Raw genomic sequence first — 25,611 nt, forward strand, 5'->3', positions numbered from 1 at the left:
TTCTCAATGCAGCTGTTTTAAACTGAGGTATGCTATGATTGAGATGCTTTAACACAACCGAAATCTTGTGGATCTTTATTCTCTGTTAATACATTCAATACCTGGTAGTAATGCATCCACCTTTTTCAGTGTGTGTGTGTGGGGAAGCCCCACCTGAAACCATAGCATTCTGCTTGGCCTATTGCAACCTGTTTCATGGAGTGGCTCTGTCAGCCTACTAGGAACATGTTTGTCCAGTACCTCGACTTTTGTCAGTATTCTTATTTGGGTGTGCTTTGGAGCCATGTTTTGAGTGTCATGCCTCATGCCATAGCATCAAGGGGCCAGCTCACTGTTCACTTGTCTCTTTCCCTGTTTTCAAAGGCCAGTTCCAGCACTTTGTAAGTCACCTCACTGAATCTTGAAATTAGGTCATCTGATGCTCCATTAAAAAAAATTGAGGGTGTGTGCTCTCATCTTGTAATTTGTCAAGGCTTAAGGTTTCATACCTTTCCATACTATGCCTAAGGAAGAACAAGTGGGTTCAAAGTCTACTTTTCAATTTATTTTTCTCTCTTCTACTGTTGGATGTCTAACATTTTTAGATTTTAAAAAGTTCCATTTAGTTTCAATATTAGATTAGTATTAGTTGCAAAGCCCCTTGGAAGAAAAGGTTTATGGATCTGCAGTTGAATTCAAATCTGTTTTGACCGCATTTGTAAATTAAGAATGCCTTTCTCTGGACATGGGTGAAAATATAAATTGAAATAAAATGTAAATGTTAGAAAAGGCACCCTACGTGGCATTACATTTATGCAGTCAGTTTGTAACAGATACTTCTACACCTCAGTAACTGGGCTCAGCAGGGGAAGGTGCAGTATGAAATTAAGGGAACAATCTTCTGAGATGACACATAGCTGATAAAACTCATCTGTGGAAGTGAATTTGTTTCTCCAGCTAAGATGCTCAGGAGAGGCATGGCCTGTATGTTATCCAGTTCCTTTCCTAGCATAGGGGGATTATACTGATTATACTGGGTCCCATACTTGGTAGCTGCAGAGAGAAGGGGAGGGATGGATGGATTTGTTTTCCAATTCCTTGTACCTTCTGTGTGTGAATTTAAGAATTACTGTGATGTTGGTATTTGCATTTTAACTGTTGGATAGAGTTCCTATTGCTATTTTCGTACACGTTATGCAACTAACTTGTTTTTCTAGGTATAAAAACAGTATTATAAATAATATGTTTTCTGCTATAGGTTTGTAGAAAAAATGTTCTGGCCTTATTTTGAGGGGTGCTTCCTTCAGAAAGTATTTCTTTATACAGTATTTACTGAATCACCCAATTAACATTTCCTGTGCATGGCAGAATACCTGCTTTGTGCTGATATTTCAAAGAGATGGCTTTGCTTTGTTGAAGGGCCAGTTCTTCTTCCATACTATAAAATTCTGCTAATAATGCCACATCAGCCAAGAGTAGCTATAGCTGTGACCTGAAGGAACTTTAATGGGAAAAAGGGAAGATGAAGAAATTCTGATTTCCTCCATCTGTACCACCTTGTATGGCACATACTCTCAGTCACGGGACAGGCAGGTCACTCCACACTACCAGCAGCAAGACAGAAATGCTTACAGATAGATGTTCTGATATTGAAAAGAAATTAAAAAGGAGACTTGCAAAGTTATTCTGCTTTGAACAGTGTTCAATACTACAACTGAGCAGTCCCAGCAACTGATCTGAAATATTTTCTGTATCCTTTGTGAGGTCTGGGTAGTGCAAAATGAAGGAATGAAGAGACTGTTACATCATATGAATACTTTGTCAAAGAAAGAGCATGTGTATGTATGCCTGCATTTCCATGTCAATCCTGTATAAACTGGTCTTTGAAGTTCAGAGAAATGGCAAGGTTATGCTTTCTGGCTGTTTTAGCACACCATGTTTTCAACAGATCAAATAAAATCTTGGTTTGCATTTCTGGTGCAAACAAGGTTTCAGTTAAGTCCTGATATAAGCAAGCAAAAACTTGGGGAGCTTTCAAAATCATAGAATCATAGAATCGTAGAATTGTTTGAATTGGAAGGGACCTTTCAAGGTCATCTAGTTCAACCCCCCTGCAATGAGCAGGAACATCTTCAACTCCATCAGGTTGCTCAGAGCCCTGTCCAACCTGGCCTTGAATGATTCGAGGGATGGGGCATCTACCTCCTCTCTGGGCAACCTGTTCCAGTGTTTCACCACCCTCATCATAAAAAATTCCTTCCTTATATCTAGTCTGAATATACCTCTTTTAGTTTAAAACTGTTACCCTTGGTCCTATCACTACATGCCCTACTAAAGACTGTGTTCCTCTCTTTCTTATAAACCCCCTTTAAGTACTGAAAGGCTGCAATAAGGTCTCCCTGGAGCCTTCTCTTCTCCAGCCTGAACAACCCCAACTCTCTCATCCTGTCCTCATAGGAGAGGTGCTCCATCTCTCTGACCATGTTTGTGGCCCTCCTCTGGACCCGTTAGAACAGGTCCATCTCTTTCCTGTGCTGAGGACTCCAAATCTGGATGCAGTACTCCAGGTGGGGTCTCAGCAGAGCAGAGTAGAGGGGCAGAATCACTTCCCTCAACTTGCTGGCCTTACTTCTTTTGATGCAGCCCAGGATTCGGTTGGCTTTCTGGGCTAAGAGAGCACATTGTCAGCTCCTGTCCAGTTTTTCATCCAGTGGTACCCCCAAGCCCTTCTCTGCAGGGCTGCTCTCCATATCTTCAGCCCCCAGCCTATATTGATGTCAGGGGTTGCCCCGACCCAGGTGCAGAACCTTGCCTTTGGCCCTGTTGAACCTCATGAGGTTCACATGGGTCCACTTCTTGAGCTTGTCCAGATCCCTCTGAATGGCATTGTGTCCTTCAGGTGTGTCAACTTGGTGTCATCTGCAAACTTGCTGAGGGTGCACTTGATCCCACTGTCTAGATGTCGTTGATGAAGATATTAAAATGTACTGGTCCCAACACGAACCCCTGAGGGATACCACTCATCTCTGATGCCCATCCAGACATTGAGCCATTGACCCCTACTCTCTGGATGCGACCATCCAGCCAATTGCTTATCCACTGAACAGTCCATCCATCAAATCCATACCTCTCCAATTTAGAGAGAAAGATGTTGTGGGTGACTGTGTCAAAGGCCTTACAGAAGTCAGATAGATGACATCCGTAGCTCTTCCCTTGTCCACTGATGTAGTCATTCCATCATGGAAGGCCACGACATTGGCCAGGCAGGACTTGCCCTTGGTGAAGCCACGCTGGCTAGCTCAAATCACCTTCCTGTCCTCCATATGCCTTAGCGTAGCTTCTAGGAGGATCTGTTCCATGATCTTGCCAGGCACAGAGGGGAGGCTGACAGGTCAGTAGTTCCCAGGGTCCTCCTTTCTACTCTTTTTAGAAGTGGGTGCAATGTTTCCCTTTTTCCAGTCACCAGGGACTTTACCTGACTGCCATCACATTTCAAATATCATGGAGAGTGCCTTGGCAACTACATCAGCCAATTCCCTCAAGACTCTGCGATGCATCTCGCCAGGTCCAATAGATTTATATATGTTCAGGTTCCTCAGATGGTCACAAACCTGATCTTCTCTTACAGGGGGAGGGACTTTACTCCCCCAGTCCCTGCCTTGAGATCCATCCACTTGAGAGGTGCGGGAAGAGAAGTTACCAGTGAAGACTGAGACAAAAATATTGTTGAGTACCTCAGCCTTCTCCTTGTCCATTGTTATCGGTCTGACAGTCTGTGTTCACCATGGGGGATACACTTTCTTTGACCTTCTTTTTCTGGCTGACATTACTACAGAAGCCCTTATTATTCTTTGCATCCCTTGCCAAATTCAGCTCCAGCTGTGCCTTGGCCTTCCTGACCCCATCCCTACACAACTGGACAGAGTCCCTACACTCTTCCCAGGATACCTGTCCCTGCTTCCATTGCCTGTGCATTTCCTTCTTGCCCTTTAGTTTGACCAGCAGGTCTTGAATCATCCATACTGGTCTCTTGCCTGCCTTTCCTGATTTCTTACACCTGGGGATTGAGAGCTCTTATGCTCTGTGGAAAATGTCATTAAAGATCTGCCAGCTCTCTTCTGCTCCCTTGTCCCTGAGGGCAGTTTTCCAGCAGGTCCTATTGAGTAACTCCTTGAACAGCTGGAAGTTTGCTTTGCTAAAATTCAGGGCCCTGACTTTACTGTTTGCCAGACCCATATCCTTGAGGACTGTGAACTCCATCAGTGCATGAACACTGCAGCTCAGGCTGCCTCCAGTCTTGATGTCACCAATTAGCTCACTTGCATTGGTGACCAACAGGTCCAGTAACACATCCCTTCTGGTAAGGCTGCCTAGAGTTACAGAAGTCATATCTAGTGCCTTTTCTCTGCTTTGTTTACCTGAAAAATATGATTAGTTTTCTCTTGCATCTTTCAACAATGCTAATATGTGTGACCCTAAAAAAAAAGCTAACGTGATTAGAGGTTCATTAAGCAATAACATTAGTCTCCTCAGGTTTTCAATCACAGCGGTATCCAGGACAGACATAAATAAATTTTTGTATATTAATACAATTCCAAAAGATATTTTAAAACTGAGGTTTAACAATTGGAAAATTTTCAGTCCCCTTTGGTCTGGTTCTGTTTCTCTGACCAGTCCTATTCAGCAAAGGAAAACATTTAGCAGGAAGAGTAGAGGCACAAGCTCTATGCAATTGTAGGGAGACTTCAAATAAGTCCCCACTGGGCATTTCCATGTAACTTGTCTTTGTGATCCATGACTCACACCTCCCAAAGCCCTACCCTGGTTACACAAGCAAGGCACCAGCAGTCTCAACAGAAATGTAAAATGACAGGTCGTTTTACCAGCACATTATTCTTCAAAGCTGTAAACTTCCACACCTGTTTCTTTCTCTTGTCATTTGTTTTTTATGTGTATAACAATTATAAAATGAAAAACAATCAGGGGGATGTACAGGACATTAATTTCCCAGGGGTTTCACTATCCAGTCAGGCACCAGAACTCACCTTTAGCTCCTTTCTCTCTCATTCAATGGGATTATAAAGGACCTGTAAAATCTTCACATATGTAGAATTTTTAGAAAGTTGCAAAAGAGTCATGTACTGGATTTGTTAAAAACTGAATTTTATTTGTGTGGGTTTTTTTGGGATTACAAAGCAGAGAGGAGTCATGTAATAAAGGGCTTAACTTGGTACTGTGAATCCAACAGCATTAAGCCAACCTCTGGTAAAATTCTTCATTTTAAATCACTGGCAAAATTCCAGTTGACTTTAATTGGACCAGCATTTCTGTGCATACATGTGCAGTCTCAGAAATGTTTTTCCAATTGCTTGGCTTGAGTGCATTTCTGTTAGACAGGATTTCATCTTGCCCTTCTTTGCTCTGTGCTTGTATTCTCTTAAAATTTCCTTAATGCTCATGATGAGTTGCTTTCCTATACAGCTGGCCAAAGTGCTGTCAATCCATGCAAAGCAACAGCTGCTTTATGGAACTGGTATAAGGTGTAACATCAAGTATTAGCAGGAGGGGTGTGAAACCCAAAAAAGCAGGTGCAAAGGTGTTAGATGTCAGAGGAGATTCATGGAGGTCTTACTGCTGCAGAAGCTCTCATAAATGTTTTAATAGACAAGGGGCTAAAGAAGGGCATAGCTCTATGTTAGGAAACAAGATTATGCAGTTAGACACAGAAAAGTGTGTCAGTTGATCCTATTCTTGACACTGTGCTTCCAAAGTCTACTAATTAATATAGTATCATTTCAAAACCACTCCACTATCAGAGCAAGTCAGCAACTAATAATAACAGCCCACTTCATTGGAGAACCCACCTGTGTCTACCTCCACGCTGTGGTGCCAGTGACCTTTTCCTTACGTTTCACATGAGTTCAATGAAAGTAACACCACCTTTCATGGTCTGAAATTTTTTTATAGTAGAGAACGACAGAGAAGTAGTTTTACAGCATATAGGAAGACTTCATGAGCAAAAGGGCATAATGTGAATGCTGCAACATGGCTATGTTGTTACAAAAAGCATGAATCTAATTGTAAAGGAATTCAGTGGTAGGAAAGAGTATTTGGTACTGTTCCAGCTCTGCTTTCTCTGAAAACAGTGCAAAAATCTCATTGAGTGTGCCCTGGTTTCAGCTGGGATAGTGTTAATTTTCTTCCTAGTAGCTGCCATAGTGCTGTGGTTTGGATTTAGGATGAGAAGAATGCTGATAACACACTGATGTTTTAGTTGTTGCTAAGTACTGCTTATGCTAGTCAAGGACTTTTCAGCTTCCCATGCTCTGCCAGGTGCACAAGAAACTGGGAGGGGGCACAGCCAGAATAGTTGATCCAAACTGACCAAAGGGCTATTCCACACCATATGACATCATGCTCAGTATAGAAACTGGGGGGAGCTGGCCAGGGAGCAGTGATTGCTGCTCGGGAACTGTCTGGGTATCGGTCGGCGGGTGGTGAGCCATTGTATTGTGCATCACTTGCTTTGTATATTATTATTATTGTTATTATTATATTATTAACATTACTATTTTACTTTATTTCAATTATTAATCTGTTCTTATCTCAACCCAGGAGTTTTTCTCATGCTTACTCCTCCGATTCTCTCCCTCATTGCATCCCATTGGGGTAGGGGGAGTGAGCAAGCAGCTGCGTGGTGCTTAGTTGCTGACTGGGGCTAAACCAAGACAAGTCCAGTAGCAAAATAGGCTTTCAAAATCCTGGTTATATAGCCTCCATTCATCAGCAAGATGATCTGAGGCAGATTTTATATAACTAATGAATAAAAGCAGAGAGGAGAACAAATACATGGCACTATTGCATTTGCATATTTTAATTTAAAGAAAAATGTCTCTGGTGCCCACATACATGGATTGATGAGAGTCAGAAAGGAGTTGTAGGTGAAGGGAGAAAAAAAGCATGTTATTTGTTAATCCATAAAGTGCAGTTAATGAGAGTTATTATTTATTCTGTAAGAAGAATAAAGTTGGAGAGTCTAACTGAAATGAATTCATTTAATTTATTACTGAATACATTACTATCAGTTGTTAACTAATTATAGGTAGTTACATGATTGATCAACTCTTCACAGCTGTAAACAACACTTGGTAAGGCTGACTGTGATTTTTATTCATCATCAATGATCAGTGGGAAAGGCATGAAGACAAGAGCCAGCCCTATCAATCGAAAGCAAATATCATCCTGTTTTTTTGTCTCGTATAGAGATCAGTCAAGTGAGATCTCTGCTCTACTAGTGCTGGGCAAAAGAATGTAGAATTATACCCAATGTGAAGTGGAAGTGATGCTGAAGATGCGAAGGAATTCAGTGGAGGATATGGCCCAGTGGTTCCTGCTTTTCTTATTGAAGAGATGCCAGCTCAAAAACCTGGACCTCTGTCATGCTTCTGAACTGCAGTGCAAAGCACGATGAGTTTCAGGTTAAGAAATTAATGGCTGGAAAACTCAGAACAAATGTAAAAAAAAGAGGCATCTCCTCACCTGCTGTTTAGACTATCCATCTAATTCAGTCTTGTGGCTTGTCATAGAGCTGGTTATTACTGATGGAGTTTAGAAAGAGGTGGAAAATTTTATGAACAATAAAAACAAAAGTTACAAAGGTGTCGTGGTTTAGCCCCAGCCAGCAACTAAGCACCACGCAGCTGCTCGCTCACTCCCCCTACCCCGATGGGATGGGGGAGAGAATCGGAGGAGTAAGAGTGAGAAAAACTCCTGGGTTGAGATAGGAACAGTTTAATAATTGAAGTAAAGTAAAATAGTAATGATAATAATAACAATATAATAATAGTAGTAATAATAATATACAAAGCAAATGATGCACAATGCAATTGCTCACCACCTCACCACCCGCTGACCGATACCCAGACAGTTCCCGAGCAGCGATCGCTGCTCCCCGGTCAACCTCCCCCCCCGCCCCCAGTTTCTATACTGAGCATGATTTCATATGGTATGGAATAGCCCTTTGGTCAGTTTGGATCAACTATTCTGGCTGTGCCCCCTCCCAGTTTCTTGAGTACCTGGCAAAGCATGGGAAGCTGAAAAGTCCTTGACTAGCATAAGCAGTACTTAGCAACAACTAAAAACATCAGCATGTTATCAACAGTCTTCTCATCCTAAATCCAAACCACAGCACTATGGCAGCTACTAGGAAGAAAATTAACACTATCCCAGCTGAAACCAGGACAAAAGGTTATGCTAAGATTAAAGTAACTTCATGCTTTCATGGTGTAAACACAACTTTGCAGCAATAAGGTTTCCCAGACCATCCCCCCCCCCGCCTTATCTTTCACTTTGCAAAATTGATCCTGGTAATTTTCTTCTTCCTATCTATTTTTAATTGAGATATGTTTTGTTTGCTTCCCCATCACCTGCATTACTCTAGCTACATCAGCCGGTTGTTTTCTGGACTAATCTGAGGCAATACTTTTAATCCCAGTCTGCCAAATTCCTTGACCTTGAGACTCCACGCATCAGTTTACATGGACAGTGTGGAGGATGGGTATATGTGGCCAATGCTCACCTGTATGTAGAGTTTGTGTGAAGAATATGTGTGGCTATGTGACAAAACTTCCCCTGACTGTGTCTGATTATATGATATATGATTATATGGCTGTATGATTGGGGAGAGTATGCACCACTAGACTGCTGCTGAGGGCTATGACTCCTAGCTTCAATGCTGTCAGGCAGTGTATGCTGGCTGCCAAGCTGTCCTGAGGCTGCTATTTTGTCTCATCTTGAAATACAGAGCTGGTCAGTTAAAAGTTATGTCTGACCTGTGCAATCATGGTGGCAGAGGGGCTGCAATGAATTAGAAGATACATGTGTCAGGATCACATGTGGGCATTACCATTTCAAGATTGTCTGTTCTTCTTTTCTGCCTTTGTTGCTGGTATTTTTTTTTGTCTGTTTTCTGTTTTGGTGGGGTTTTTTTTTTGGGTTTCTCTTTGAATACACTCCTTGAAGGGCAGAGAAGAGGCGAGGCTACCCCAAATGACTTTTAATGTAGTTCAAATATTTTTCATTCTCAGAAACTTGCTCCAAGTCTTCAGATTACTAATACAAAATGCTCTTTGAAATGCTGGTTAGAGGCAATAAAAAGGTTGACTAGACTCAAGGACCTCATGTGATGCTTCAGAATTGTAGAATGCTGGAGAACCCTTTTTAAAAAAAGGGAAGAAATTAGGAGGTTATAAAAATATACAGCATCTTAAATCCCCACTAATTTCATTACCATAATCAAAGAAAGTCTTGATAGGTGCCTGAGACTTTTCATAATAGACACCTGGAGTGGTCCTTAGTATCTCAAGACCAGAAATCAGGAAACCTGTGTTATATTTTCTCTGATGTATTTTTTGACCTTGGTAGGTGACTTCTTGCCACTGTGTTTCTGTTCACATTCTCCCATTTGCTTGTCATGGCTATTAATGATATTAAAACTGCATAGTAGACAACCCTCAACATGTGTTTTTACAGCATAGTATAACAGAGCTTTATTTGCACTTCTATGTGCTCTGGTAACGATGCTAGTATTGTGACACACTGCTAAGTTGCAGATCTGCTTTTCAAAGAATTCAACTTTTAGCAGTTTTCACTTTTGAAATCTCAATAAGCAAGCTGAATATAGTGTTCAGTATTATTCTGCTAAAACATCAGTGAGGTGTTTGTGCCATATTCTGAGGTTGAAAAAATCTGAACTATGCTTGTTTGAACTGTGACATAGAAATAGAAGTTTTTATTATTTGTGTAAATTTCAGCTTCCTCTGAATTCTGAAAAGTTCTTAAACTAAAAACCATGTTGTTGTTGCAAATCCTATAGCCTAATTTTATAGAAGTTTCATTTTATCAGGAAGTGCAATGTTTTTTTGGTTATGTTGCTCTCTGTTGTGAAGGAAGAATGCATCATAAATTTACCATTTCTTGCTCAACTGTTCTAACCTTCACAGTCTTTCCTAATCCTGATTTAGGTCTTTCAGAACTACTGCAAAACAAAAAATTAACAAAAATAATAAAGTCTTTCCATTCCGGTAACGACTGTTGCTCATGTCTGAAACCCATCTACTGTTGTATTTTTCCTTGAGAAAAACTCACAAGAACTATGGTATTTTGTATGCAGGTGTACAATTGTTTTATTTAGTGGCAAGTAATTTCAGGTTAATTATTGTGTATCACATTACATATCTATCCAACTCTTTATTTGCTTTTTTGACCACTAGTGCACATTGAATACAAGAATTTCACTGAGCTATATAGTTACTTTTTTCATCTTTCTATCTTTTCCCAGGTTCCAGTCAGTTTAAGAAATGTGTGTAGTTCACTGTTCCTGTATTAGCTTGTACTTCTCCATATTATATTTTATTTGCAGTTATGAAAATCTTGACAGTTTTACATGCATGTTGTTAATAATCAATGTTACTTCTTCTAAGTATTTGTTCAGTAGTCACAGTTTCCTTTGTTATACTCATGTTTTTATATGCTCAAAGCATTACAGAGGTATTTGTAAAACATCATGTTCACAGAAAATATTACCTGGCATTGCACATAATATACACAAATATGCAGAAATTTTTTGTTGTTTACTATTAAAAAATTACTAGGGGAATACATACCTCCAGCAGTGTAGCTAAGCAAAGATAAGTTGCTTGGACACAATCTGAAGTGGACTGGGTAGTAAAACACTTGTTTGGAAGCTGCTTATTTTGATATAGGACACAGAAGAAAAAGTGTAAAATGTATCTGAGCTTATACTGTTTCAGTACCATGAAACCTGATTCTACATAATTTCTCTTCTGAGTAACTATGCTGGGACAGGCCAGATGACTGATTTTATTAGACAACTTCTCCTTGTTGTTTAAAAGATACAGGATAAAATTTAACAATCCAAGGAGCACTATGGACCCAACCTTCAGCTTTATTTGTACCTACCTCTTCCTGAGGTAGTCTGAGTTAATTGAAAATCTCCTGATGTAATTTACACCTAGAAGCTTGCCTGAAATTTAGTAGCCTCTGGGCTACACTGGGGACCTGGCCAGGTATTTTCTATGCAGGCAATTTTTTTTTGTTTGTTTGTTTTTTAAAAGACAATTTTAACAAGTGCTTCGTTAGTTTATAAAGAAAAAAAAAAGAAAGAAAAGAAACTTTCAAGAATTTCCAGTAAAAAGCAGAGGAAGTTTTTAGACTTGCTATGTTCTCATCTGTGGAGCAGTACCAAAGATCATGTGGATGGCTGGTATTACTGGAGGGCTGCAATGGGTCCAGTGCCTGCACCAGGTCTCTGTAAATTCCACATCAGGGGAATTCGTCCTGTAAAATGAGTCTTGAAAGCCCAGCTTCATTACAAGCTTTAATAAGTAAGTATTTGAATAAGTATTCAGTTGTATTTTTATTAGCAGACATTTAATAAGAACAATAATAATTTAATACCTTAAATTACTTGAACACACCCAGGTTACTTGGACACAGCCTGGATGGAGTATGTAAAGTAGCAATGAAGCACTAAAACCTATAAGAAGTCATAGCCTCATGCTCTTAATTGCACCAACAAGTTCTTAGAAAGTAGCCAAAAGTCTATTTGTGCAAAAACCCCACCCACTGTGCGTACTGCATATGTGTCATTCCTCAGCTTTCTTGTCCAGGCCAGGAAAAGATCTCTTCCATATCTGAGTCTTTTACTAATATTAGCTATATTTCCAATTTTCACATTTGTATCAGAGCAAGACATAAAGCCTCCTAGAAATATTGTTACAACATAGAAAGAAGAGAATCCTTTGGGAACTCAAAATTTTTCCTGTTAGGTTTGTCACCACCTCAAAGAAAGTATATGCAAAACCCCCACATATATCTAACAGCACTATGAAAAAGGAAAAAAAGAGGAAGGAGAGAAAAATTGCTATAATCCTGGCAAGCTGCAAAGCTGTGAACTGTCATGTTCCATTGTTGTCAGTGTTCTCAGTTGTAGGTTTCTGTACTATCAGTGTCATACACATGTAGTCTGTGGCACTGAAAGAAAAATAAGTTTGATGATGGACATTTTGCAACAGTTTGCTCAACTAGATAAAGTCCAATTCCAGACCAGATTTGTCACAGGGTGCAAAACAAACTTACCTTCATTGTGACTTTCCTGAATGTGGGGATTTTCTTTATGAAACTCCTGCTTCAAGGACAGATGAATCCAGTTCCAAGTTGCAGGGTTCTCCTGCTTTGTAGCCAATTAGTGGTATTTGCCAAACTGCTCTGGTGCCCAGCACCACAGCAGGCAAGAACCTTGTGCATTTTAATGAAGATACTCTGTGCCAAGGCAAAAAGAATTTCTACCATTTTTGTTTGTAAAGCAAAGAGACATGGAGATTCTTATTTCTGGTATCATACGAGGAGGTTCACAGATCACAAAACTTCTGACCTCCACTGCTGAAGTCAGAATGTCTTTTTCACCTTTATATTCTGTGTTCCACTTATGTTTATAAGCAAGCTGATTTCTGACTAACATTCCATGAAAATCTTTTTTATAAGTTTATCAGGCTATATCTGTTCAATCTGGTGTAGAAAGCTGTTGTCATTGCCCAGCACCAATATACATATGGTGAAATGATTTCATCATCAATTATCAAAATGGTGCTACTGTAATAGATTAGAGCCATAGGACTACATTCTTAGTTTCACTTGAATATTTTTCTCACATCATTTTTCTTATTATCTATTTTGCTTCTGTCAATATTATGCAGATACTTGGTTCTCTTCTACTGATACTATCTCTTCAAATAACCTTGATATGTTTTTCCTTTAAAGTGAATGATTATTATTTTATCAATGTAAAACAACAAAACAATCAACCAGTGTGTTATAATTCTTTATTTTTGCTGTCCTCTTCATTTACAGTATCTTTTTTGAGTTGCTACAGAATAAAATTTCCTTCTCTTCTGGGTGTTTTCCCCTTGCCCCACTTTGGCAAATAGTGATTTACTCTGGGTTTCAGAATAGGCTCAAAGGAACATGCTCAGTTTTTAAAATTAGAAGAGTAACTTCACAGGCTACAGAGTATTGTCATGGCAAAGCAGAATTGTATGTGTTTAAATCATAATTAAGATGGCACAATTTGAGTGTTGCTGTTGCATCTTGGAGCAGAAATTAAAAAAGTTTTTGGGTTTGTCTCTATTCTGTTACCAAAGTGAGACATTTTGGTCATCTTTTGGTGAAGGAACAGAATGTATCTTAAAAGGGTCTTTTGGTATATTCAAAGGACACTTCCTACCCAAACATTCTGGAGAGGTCAGTTAATGCCTGTATGCTACTGACATTGCTGCTTTTCCTCTTCTAATGGTTTTAATTAAAACATATGAAGAATATGCACCTGAAGTGAGCTACTGGACCCATTTAAGTTGATGAGAAACCTGTAATTGACTTTTGATAGAGTTTAGTTTTCCCTTCTACTGTGTGTCCTTAATTTACCAGTTTTGGAGATTTGAAGATGCGATGAGTTTCTGATGGCAAAGTGCAATAATATATGCAGACTGTGTGTACCTGCAGAAGTAATACTATGAAAATTTAATGTAACCAATCAACATAAATTTATTTTTTGAGACAGCAGACTTGTTTTGACTTCAGCCCGGAAAATCACTATTCAGGTACTTAATTTCATGAGACTCATCTATTGGCTGGAACAACTCCTATACTTAAATTTAAACACATGATCCACATTCTTAAGGATCTTAACTGTATGAAGATAGTCCTGCTCTTATTGCTATGTGGTTCTTCAGTCACCTGTAAGTGATCAATACCTGATATTTTTGTGAATATTGCGTATGCAGCCAGCTTTCTCATTCTTTGCAGACCTGATGAAAGGTTTGTGTGTACAGAAAACTACTCTAATAAAAAGCAAAGTCCCTTTCTGTGAACATTTTATGCTTAGATCATCATAGTTATCATTAATCTATTAGACTTTAAAAATTAGGTGTTTGAATGACCATAGAATCATAGGATCATTTAGATTGGATCCAACCATTAACCTAGCACTGCTCCAAAGATGAAGGTGTATAATGTTAAACTTCCAAGTAAATCATTTGGCATCAGAATAACAACATCTGTTTGTGGATTAACTCTGCAAAAGATTTAGGATTTTAGAATTACAAAATCAGAATAATGCCATTTGGGTGAAGACTTGCTTCCACATACATTTCTTGGATTTAGCTTATTGTGTTACCACCAAATGAAATACTGTTTGAAGTCATGCATTTTTACATTTCAGAGGGTTTTGTCACAAAATACATGAACAAGTACCCTGTTACTAAGGGGTGGGGTTGACTGTTAAATTCCTTTGCCTCCTCAAGTTTAAGAGTCCAGTTTGGAAGTCCGATGGTAGATTGGGATATAAATATACAAGTATATCTTAATGAAAGTTATCTTCTGCCTCTAAAGATACTTGTACCCTGTTTCTTTAATTGGTGTTTTGCTCCAGGAATGTCAATGAGATTATAGAAGAGGTTAAATTTGCAGCTCTGTGAAAGAAAAGCTGGGGATTTGGTTTGAATGCATGACATCTAAGTGAGCCACTGTGCAGTTTGCACCTAGGGTGCTCCTTTGTCATATACACCATACTGCTTTCAGCAAGCTAATGAGACACTGAGTGTCAGTCTATGCATTTTGGGAGACAACATATGTGATAATCTGATCTTACTAAAGTGGTACAAATTTTCTTTGAATACATTAAGTCTAAAATTTCTGGGCAAAAGCATGTTTGTAATGCACTGATAGACATTTCCGGGTTAATCCTTTGTATGTTTTGTCATATATTGACTTTGATGGGATGCTGTTTCTGTCACAGAATATTTACATGTAATTGGAAAACACAGTATTTTTGTGGTAAGGCTTGACATGATGTTGCAAATCCTGATTTAGGATCCTGCCAACTATGCCAGTTTGTCATGAATGTGTGATTTAGACGCTTAAAGAATCACCAACAAAGGTATTAGTAAGAGTGGTTTAATATGATGTTGTGAAAGTGAAACTTAACAAAGTTCAGTGGCAAGGTTCATTCTAGTAATTACTGCATGGAGGAATCATACAAAGGAAAATTGAGCTACACTTGAGTTAGAATGATTTATAGAGAGACCAGAGATGCACAGAGCAAAGAGGACCCTCCCATTGACTCTTGAGATTCAGAGTAGACCCCCTTGTTTTCTGAACTCCTGATGGAACTTAGGTGCAGCTAGGTCCAATCTTAGTCTCAGACCTGGTGAATGGTTTATGTCTAAAGGATTGTACATGCAAAGTTTATGTAATATTTCATTAGCATCAATTCAGCATGCAATCAAAATTACCAAGACAAAATCAAAGTTACCATACAAAAGGTTATGCAGGATACTGGTTGCTTACCAAAGATCTGCCATTGGTGAAAGGTCTCTCTGCCTCGAGGAGCAGTCCTGAGAGGTGTCCCAGCTCAATGGGAGATCACCGTCATGCAGCCATGCTGCCTTGCAGGGAGAGCTCGAAGAAGGCTCACTTGGGCTGTCATATTTATAAGATAAAGTAGTTGGCTTGTAGTCAGATTGAATGCCATGGAGAAGCTATGCAGGAGACTCCTTGTACCCACAACTTTCTTTGTTCCTTGATAAATGAGTCTTGGGAAAAACCAACCAGTATTCATGTGTAAATTGCATGATCTGTGTTCCAAGCTCATATGCATCGATGCTCACTGTGTCATCTGCTCCTTTGTGGGTTTTCAGAGAATAGGCTGAAACTAGAGGTCACAGCCCAGCTATGGCTCTGGCCTTTACCTCTTCCATATCCTGCACCTAACCCCCGCCAGTCTGGTCAAGAGGTCGAGTGCATCCATCACACATGACTTAACACATTTTTATTTGTTGGTGCTAGGTAGCAGGCAACTCATGATAAACTTGCATGCAACCTTATCAGTAAATCCCTTTCATGGCAAAAAGCCGAACAGAAATAAAAACACACCCATTAATCAAATAACGTGTTCAGCCCAGGACATGGTGTCCTTTTCTTTCAACTGAAGGTTTAACTGTCAGAGGGTGAGAGAAGCAGTGGAGTTCTACAACGTTATCTGGATTATTTCTATGAACAAAATTATTAAGATAAGCAAAATGGGGCAGTTTGTCAAATAAAAATGACAACAGTGATTAAACATGAGGACCACAATAAGTGGGTCCAGATAGCTAGACTATCAAATATAGTTATTTTTTAAAATGGAACTTTAAAGCCTATATACTGATTGATTCAAAGTCAAATAATAGAAGAAAATAGCAAAAATCAACGTCAAGGAAAAATAAACTATAATGTAAAAATGATAAGGGAGCCATGCTTGTTGAAAATGAAATGTTATAAAGGTGCAAAAATCCATCAGTCCTTCAAGAAGAAATAAAATACACAGGGTTTTCTTTAGAAAATATAATACATAGCTGCCATAATTTCCAATGCATCGTATATCATAGGTGTTCCTGGTAACGTATCAGATACAGATTAAATAAAAACCCCATTAGGTTTCAACATACTATAGAAAATGGACAGGTTTTGTTAAATTGTCCTAAAAGAACACGTACTGAGGGCTTGCAGTTTACACAATATAATCATGGCTCCATATATTCTGTGGCATGCTGAACCAAATTTTATATCAAGAGAGTCCATGGCCTTATATTTTGTTGGTACATTTTTATGGGAATACAAACTCCTGAAAAATACAGTTTTTGATCTAATCAAGTATTAAAACAATCTATTTTCAATACTACATGAAAAATGGTAGAAACAGCTCTGTTTATTAAAAAAATTTGCTATATTATTGTTACTTTTAATATTTAATGCAATAAAGCACTTTCAAGAAAACATATAAAACTAGTTACTGCTATTGAATAAATATCATTTTACCACACAGTGTTAATGTTACCAAGTTGTTTCAGCATGACAAGTGACTGCATGTGAAAGCAAAGTGTTTAGGAACTTGGGTGAACAGTGATGTCAATTTATTTTAAAATAATCTGCCACTTGGTGTTTAGAGACAGTGACTTTTCTTCTTTGGGGATGGTTTGAGAACATTTTGGGTGGCATTTGAGCCTTTAGGACATTGTTTCAATTGTGTGCCTGCTAAATTTCTTCTAGGGAGAGTTTGCTGAAAGAAATTTGTCAGCAGTTTCAGCCAATTGTTCTGAGTGCAGAGAAACTTGAAATATTTGCTTGGGATTTGGAATTGTGACAATAATTTGAAACCACAAAGTAAATGCAGTGTAAAAATGATGTCAATTATTTTGTCTATACTCTCATTGCTACAATCTAGAAGAGTTACTCTGCTTTCCTTGTTCAAAGGGAGGTTCTGTTTTGTTGGAAAAAAGATTCAGTATCTGGAAAATTTACAGCATAAGAGTGAGTGTTCATTGCTAGTAGTCAGTCCTCAAAATGACAAAATGGTTTGGAAGTGAGAAGTGTCAGAATAAAATGTGTGCTTGCCTGTTCTGAATCAGGAGTGAGACATTTCCATGGCAATGTCTCACCAAGGGTCTTTTAATGCTGTGGTGTGCAGATTTTGAAATTATATCTTTGACTTGAGGAACGCTGAGCCTCTATTTTATTTTTGAAAGGTAAACTTAATTGTGTAGTCATTTGTAATACATTAAGTTCAGTAAATCTCCCTGAAAAGAGTTCCCCAATTTTAAGGTCTGGCAGCAATATGAGGTTATATCTAGAAAAAACAAACCAAAAACCCAATCAAACAAAAAACCTACACCCCACAAAAAAAAAAAACCCAAAACCAAAACCAACCTACCACCAAGAAATCCCAGACCAAACTGGCTCCAACATAGCACCAAGCTATGAATGTGAGCATTTTAAATGACAAGAGTCAAATTAAGATGGAAGTCTGACAGTACTGCAGTAAGAAGAATTTTGGCCATAAAATATAACAAACCAGGACTTGATTCTTAATAAATAATAATAATAATAATAAAAACCTTCTCAAGGATTCAGAATGTATTTTATTACTTTATAATTTTTTTTTTTCATAATTTATGCTGTTGCTTGCATTTTGCTTACTTCGTAAGTGAAAAATGTATTTGGTTTGGGGTTTTTCATTCCTAATTATTTTCTACATTCTAAGAAACCTTCAGGCAAAGATGAATGAAATTTTTTTGCTACTTTCTTTTCTGTATCAGGATCTATAGAGCTACATTGTGATGGTGACTTATGATTAGCAGCTCAGAGACATGATTTCCATTCTAAAGTACTTTTTTTGGTTAACATTTATACTTTTTTGACATTCACTTTAGCTAGCTGCATGGTTTTATGAACACTGGTAGTGTGAATAATTGATTCAGCACACAGAGAGCTTTATTTAACACATTTATTTCTTTAACAGGTATATTTTACATTTGTAGTTAACCTTCTTTGCACTAAAGGTTTATTACTTAAAAATGTAATTCCTTTGAAAAGTATTCAAATAAAAAGGTCTATTGCACCTTATTATGTATTTAGTTTGCAGTATGGAAAATGTCTTTTTAAAGATCTTTGAAAAATATTGGACCAAATTTTCTGTTGGTTTAAATTGGCCGTTTCATTTCCTAAGGGTCTCCTAGCAATACACTATCAATGTATAACAGAGTTATAGCAAAGGAAATCTATGTATTTTTAATGGGAGTTATACAATCTCTAATTTTGAGAATGGAAACGTGGCATCTATTAATTACCAATGTGTGTTTTGCACTTCAGGGCTTAGTTCATATATAACCTAGGAAGGAACGAACTCAAATTTCTTTCAATACCATGACAGTGTGAGGAAGGTGATGAACACTTTGGGAGGTAGCTATTTCTGAAATAATTTTTCCTATAAAATGATGATGAAGAGATAAGACTGTCAAAAAGCTGAGTAAAAAAAAAAAGCAATTCTTATTTTTCTAGGTGCTTTGAGAGGAATAAGGATGTTTGATAAATAAAATGTCTTCTTGTATTTGCAAAATGTAACTAAAATAAAGCACCACTTCTTTCTAGCTTAGTAACCTGAAACAAGTCACGGTTGTGGATGTGTCAGCAAACAAGTTCCATTCTATTCCAATTTGTGTACTCCGGATGTCTAATTTGCAGTGGTTGGATATTAGCAGCAACAACCTGAAAGATCTCCCAGAAGACATAGACAGGTAGTGTATGTTTTAATTAATTGACAGGCTTGTGAACTATAAAGCAAATCTGGAAAGTAACAAGCTTCCAAGGGACTCCATTAATGAAAAATCACATGAAAAATATCACATTTGGAAATGCATCATATAGTTTTGCACGGAAGCTTTACCATCATTATTGATGTACTAGGTCAGAGAACAGAAACTATATTTTCTAGCTCATTGATGGCAGATTGTGCCGTTAGTGCCTCTATTGTTCAGTTAACTAATTACATTTTCTGCCGCATTTATGATAATTTGTCATTGTTTCCGGGCATTGTTATCTGGGAAGTTCATGGGGCATACTCTGCCCCAGTCCCAGCTAAGGGGACTTACCATATGGAGTTGGCAGCAGTATCTCTCTGGAGGGTAGGCGGGGTGGAGAGAAAGATGAACTAAAGGATATTTAAGTCACTGAAAGAACCTGATAAACTTTAGCAGTAAAGCAGAAAAATATTGGTAAAATAAAAAAAAAAAAACATTGACAATCCTCCCCTTGTACTCTGAAGTATATATGCATGTGCACACGTATAGTCACTCTCTCAATTCAGAGATCCACTAGAACTAGTTTTAAAAAAAAAAATCATGCTGATCCCTTTAACTGGGACTTACTAGCTTGAGAAAGCACTTTTCTTATCCCTGGGCCAATTTATTCACTCTGGAGTCCTGTTGCAACTTGGTTTACAAAACTTTACATGGTCATAAGTAAAACAAAACAAATATTAACTAAGGTTTATTAAAAAAAAAAAATGGATTGTTTATTTATCTGGGAATAAAGATCCCTGAGGCAGAAGAAACTTCACATAGAACTCATTCAACCTTAAATTTTGCAAGACCTTTATTGCTGGGCAAAAAGACTTTTTGGGACATTGTGTAATCACAGATTTTTCTGACAGCAGGGCTGAAGTCTTAATTTGTATTAGTAATTCACATGTTCTAGCCACAACAGCATAAACCTTTTTTTCCAGGGGATCTGAGCAGAGATTTGATTAACTTCAAAGAGCTTCTAAGAGGGTATTTTTATTTTATGGAAGGATACCCACTCAACCTAAGGGTCATTTTTTCCGTGTAACCTGTATATATTTCTCTACCTCTTAAATATTCCTTTTCTACATTTTATCTTCTCCATTTCTTACTGAGTTGCCAGCCTTGATACTAAAGTATCATAATCAGACACCACAAAGTAAGATTTTCTTTAATTTGGGGTTTTGAATTTTGAACTGTTCGGGGCTCATGTGCATTCTGAAGACTAGAAAATGTCAGGATATCCATCCCCCCGCCACCAGAAAACTGATCCTCTTATTCAGACTCATGATTTCCGTGCCTGAAGTGTTTAAGAACCTCCATGAACTACCATGAAGCCTGTGATTAAAAAAGATGAGTTCACAGTAAACTGAATATCTTAATATCTTTCCCTGAATTCAAACAAACTATACAGGCCTGATAAGCAATAGCCTGCAACAGTGTTTTAGGAATGGGCCCTTCTGGTCAAATGAGACAAACTTGTTTGTTATGTTTTTCATCTTCTATTACAAGGAATAAATGTTCAGCCACAAATTACTATTGCATTAGGAAAAGCCAGGCAAAACAAAGCAAAAGAAGCCCAATGCCTTCCTTCACAATACATTGTCATTAAATTGATTTCAGTGGGACAACTTGAAGAGCCATATGACTAGGAGCTTGCCTTTGTCTTGCTCCCCACAGTACTAATTACTAGTGAAAAACAATAGCTGGGAATACACTGCCTAGCATGGGCGTATCTAGTTCATAGAAACCAGCATATAGGCAAAGATGTGAGCTGGTGACCCATATTTTTCATTAGTCCCACGATATACATGGGGCGGCTTTATATCATATTCTGTCAACATCATCTGTATGAAAGCACAGTAATGTTTGTAACATTTTATCTTGGGCATGCTTCTGAGTACTTGTCAGAGGTATGCTATTAGTGTCTATAATGTTGAACCATGACTGGAGCTTTCCATTAAAGTTGATGACAGTTTGTGAAATTGTGGTATGAGTAATTTTTGAGAAGCCAAAGATGGTATATATAATTGTTCTTCTTTTACACAAGATTAAGTCTGTATTGTTATTTTGGTTAGATGCTCCTGTCTGAAATAAATATTTTAAGTTATCTTTATATTTTACATTTTTACAGGTTAGATCAACTGCAGACGCTTCTCCTACAGAAAAACAAGTTAACTTACCTTCCACGAGCTCTGGTCAATATGCCAAAGCTCAGTTTGTTAGTTGTCAGTGGTGATGACCTGGTTGAGATACCCACAGCCGTCTGTGAGTCAACCACAGGTTTAAAGTAAGTAAAAGTGAGAAAGAAACGAATATCTTAAGAAGATAAGCTAGATGCATGCAGGAGAAATACTTTCACAAGCATCAGTTTCTACCATACCTGGTGGTCAAATTCTGATCCAATATATATCAGAGCCCTTAAGGAGATATTAGAGAGATTGGAAATTGCAGAGGAGCCGCAGCTTTCTGATTTTCATTGGCCTGTTTCCCACATTGTGCATCTGTATGCCTAAACTGCTATTCTTGTGTAGACTTGGTCATAGTAGCTCTAACTCTGGAGTCACAGAACCATACCCCAGAGTGGGGCCAGTAGTCTGGTAGTTAGCTGTTGATAAGCTCAGTGCTGTCAAAAGTATGCTGCTGGGAGTGGGAGACATGGCTAGTTAAAAGGATAATAGCGTCACATGAGGTTAGTAGTTCATATGTTCTTTGTTGTGAAACAGCACCTTGTTGCTGCATGCAGTATAAGACTAAAAGGCCTTTTAGTCTGCAATTACAATGATCTTGCATTTCTGCAGACAATGTTCAGGTTTTTGATTATGAAACCATTTGAGGCTCTATACTGGGTCTGGCTGGGATGGAGTTAACTTTCCCAATAGCAGACCTTATAGTGCTGGGCTTTGTATTTGTGTCTAGAATGGCGCTGAAAACACACCAAGGTTTTTGACTACTGTTGAGGAGTGCTTGCACAGTATCAAGGCTCCAGCCCTCCCCCAAAAAGATCAGTAGGCTGAGGATGAGCAACAGGTTGGGAGGGGACATAGCTGGGGCAGCTGGCTCAAACTGATCAAAGGGATATTCCATAATATATGACATCATGTTCAGCAATAAAAGCTAACAGAAAGGAGAAGGGAAGTGGGTCATTTGTTATTAAGGTGTTTGTCTGCCAAAACAACTGCTACACATACTGAGTCCCTGCTTCCCAGTAAGGGGCTGGACATTGCCTGTTGATGAGAAGTAAAGAATAATTTTTTTTTTTTTTTTTGCTTTGCTTTGCTTACACACATGGCTTTTGCTTTTCTTCATTAAGTTGTCTTTATCTCAACCTATGAGTTCTTCATCTTATATATTCCCCCTGTCCTGCTGAGGAGGCGGAGTGAGAGAGCTTCTTGGTGGGCGCCTAGCCAGCCAAGGTCAACTGACCAGAGACTCACAGTAATTAATGAGATTTTAAAAAGCCGTATGATTTGGTGGAACATTTGTTCTTTTGGAAGTAACAATTTTATTGACTTTTTTCCTTCTTGGAGTGGCAATATGATCAGAGATATTCAGAATGCTGTGCATGTAATTTGCACATTATGTAAGTTGTTTAAGTAACTGTCTACTTTTTCACCAGCCATGTGTAGCTTTAGGAAATTTGCAAATACGACATAATACACATCCAGTCATGCATTGTAAAAGAGAAGTAACATAACAACAATCAAAAAATGGAGAGTGAAGTGTCAGCGAAGTGTCAGTGAAGTGTCAGTGAAATTGTTAGTGAAGTGATACTGGCAAAATTCCAGATTGCTAGGCAATGTTGTTAGGATGGAGTTCATACTGCTCATTAACAGATATGAAAGATATGAGTGTAGTCTGTCAGACATTCCATTATCCCTGGAAGCGTTCAAAAAATGGGTAGACGTAGCACTTCAGGACATGGTTTAGTCTAGTCTACCCTTAATTGGTTTAGTGTGGACGTGGTAACATTAGGTTAATGGTTGGACTGGATGATCTTAAAGGTCTTTTACAACCTAAACGATTCTATGATTCTATGATTCTAAAGAAATATACCTGTTATTGCAAAGAATGATTTATGTAGATAGGTGAAAAGAAAGAGATAAATCTGATCATTTTTATACTGAAAGTGGAGTATAGAGAAGGTGCCATTTGAAATCTTTATTTCTAATAATAGATGGATCCTAACAATGCCATAATACCAAAATTGAGCAAATGTTCTTTACATTTCCCCTTCTGGCTGTAATAGGAACTTCTAAAATGTCATACATGTTGGCCAGTGATGTTCAGAAGCCTGTTGCATATATTCTTGTGTTAATTTCTCTGTAGATTCATAAGTCTCAAGGACAGTCCAGTTGAAACTATCGTATGTGAAGACACTGAAGAAATTATACAAAGTGAACGTGAACGGGAGCAATTTGAGAAAGAGTTTATGAAAGCATACATTGAAGACCTAAAGGAAAGGGGTATGTGTTAACTTGCAGTAAACTTCTTGCTATCTTGGATATAAATGCAGACACACATTGGGAACATTAATTTTTAAGAGTACAAGCAATGTACCCTTAAACTGTTATATTCTGTTATGGTATTAAATAAGACTGAAAGTGAAAATGTTGAATGTGTTTGGTTAAAGGTTTGGGTGCTAACTAAAACACTTGATATTGAACAAATGTATACAAAATTAATGGTATGTTTGTACATGCATTAACCCTAATTCAATGATAATGTATGCAATGATTATCCTGATTCTCCAGATTTACTTACCTCTCATGGGATTAGCATTAGTGATTTTGAATTCCTGCAGAAGTGCTTCTCCTCCTCAAAAACAAACACAGTGTATATATAAGATGCCCTTTGCATTGCATAGAACATTCTTTAACAGTGTATCTGTATCAATGTACTAATTGTTTAACCACTGTAAAATTATTGTAGTAAAATCACTGCATTTGTCTTTATTGCACAGCACCTGAAAGTTTACATATGACTTTATTTTGCTATTCTGTCTTATATTTACCGTAATTAAGTAACTGTCAATCTCTTGAGTCTTGTTTAGTAAAACATGTTAGAAAACAAAGGGAAAATTTCCTGTGAGCCAAAATACCCTTATAGACTCTGTTTAAATCCCTTTCAGAGTTTGTGTGTAGAAATGAATTTTTGTGGAATGAATCTTATGATATCTTTTCATTCCTTGCATTTCATGGAAGTGGTCTGTATAGTGGTACTACAAGACCTCATAAAAATGTAAAGAAAGGCCACAGAATGTGGCTGTAGCATACTTTTCATGTTCTGATACTGTTCTTTTGTAACTGAACATCCATAAGCTGCACATTTGAGAATTCAAGCCATCTACTTCTAAAGTGAAGTCTGCTATAAAAGTGCCAGATTCTAATAATGGTAGCAACAGTGGTTAGAATGGAGAGAAGGAATGGAGGAAAAACTGGGATCATAACTTGGCTTTAGAGATACTCATGAAATATGTAGTGATGGATTTGTATTTATATACTTATGAAATGTGGAGTCTAGGATAATGGCTGTCAAGCTGCCTGAAACCTGCATTTAGCCTGCATAGGCCAGCTTTATACTCCTTTGGGGCAAAGCAGGTCAGGGATACACTTTTCTGCCTTCCTAGACAAAACTTACCTCCATGCTTTTTATGATGAGGTCAGATTATGAATCATTGTTGGATTTCCTGCTTCTGAAATCTTGTGTTACCCATTATGCCGATACCTGATTTTGAAAAGCAGACTGGAAAAGGAGTTGCTTCTGTATAATATGAGCCAGCAGAATTTCTGAAAGATAACACAGAGATAATTTGCAGAGTACCTTTGAAATAAACCCAAACCTAGCTGTTTCTAGCTAAGGGCTCCATTTATTTGTGCTGGATTATATAGCTGAAGTATGAGATGTATTTCTTTTTTCTCTTTTCACAGATTCTACTCCTTCCTATACTACGAAAGTATTGCTCAGTCTTCAGCTCTGAAGATCAAAAATCTCTAAATCACTAGTTAATATCAGAATAGCTCTATTTTTATCTGCCTGAATAGAACACCCTGGAAATCACAGATGGCAAGAAGCACTTCAAAATCATTATGAATTTTTTTATTTGTTACTGTAATTGCTCTCAGTAACTACAGATAAAACAAAGAGCAGTAGAACCTTCATAAGATGCTGTTTCACCTTTTAAATCAACATATTTATTTTCAAGTCCACAACAACAGCCACTAATTTACATATAGACCTGCTGAACATAAATATTCACTGTAATGAAATATACACAGACATAGATGCCCTCAGGATGAAGATGTCATACATTGTAGCTGAAACAGTGGAACATATATCATCATCTTAAAAAGAGATTTGATTTTATAAAAGGGGATAGATTATTTAGAAAATGAAAGTGATC

General features: G+C 37.9%; 1 protein-coding gene across 1 annotated transcript in view; it reads left to right on the forward strand.

Moving 5' to 3' along the window:
* LRRC2 (leucine rich repeat containing 2) overlaps nt 1-25,188 on the forward strand; it is a 63,002-nt gene extending 37,814 nt beyond the window's left edge. The window contains exons 5-8 of the mRNA XM_075726937.1: nt 19,021-19,166; nt 21,343-21,498; nt 23,538-23,674; nt 25,139-25,188. Of these exons, the coding sequence (XP_075583052.1) occupies nt 19,021-19,166; nt 21,343-21,498; nt 23,538-23,674; nt 25,139-25,188 (489 nt within the window). The remainder of the gene's footprint in view (nt 1-19,020; nt 19,167-21,342; nt 21,499-23,537; nt 23,675-25,138) is intronic.
* Nucleotides 25,189-25,611: the final 423 nt, after the last annotated feature.

The sequence above is a fragment of the Pelecanus crispus genome, chromosome Z (genome assembly GCF_030463565.1).
Source record: "Pelecanus crispus isolate bPelCri1 chromosome Z, bPelCri1.pri, whole genome shotgun sequence".
Taxonomy (NCBI): Eukaryota; Metazoa; Chordata; class Aves; order Pelecaniformes; family Pelecanidae; genus Pelecanus; species Pelecanus crispus.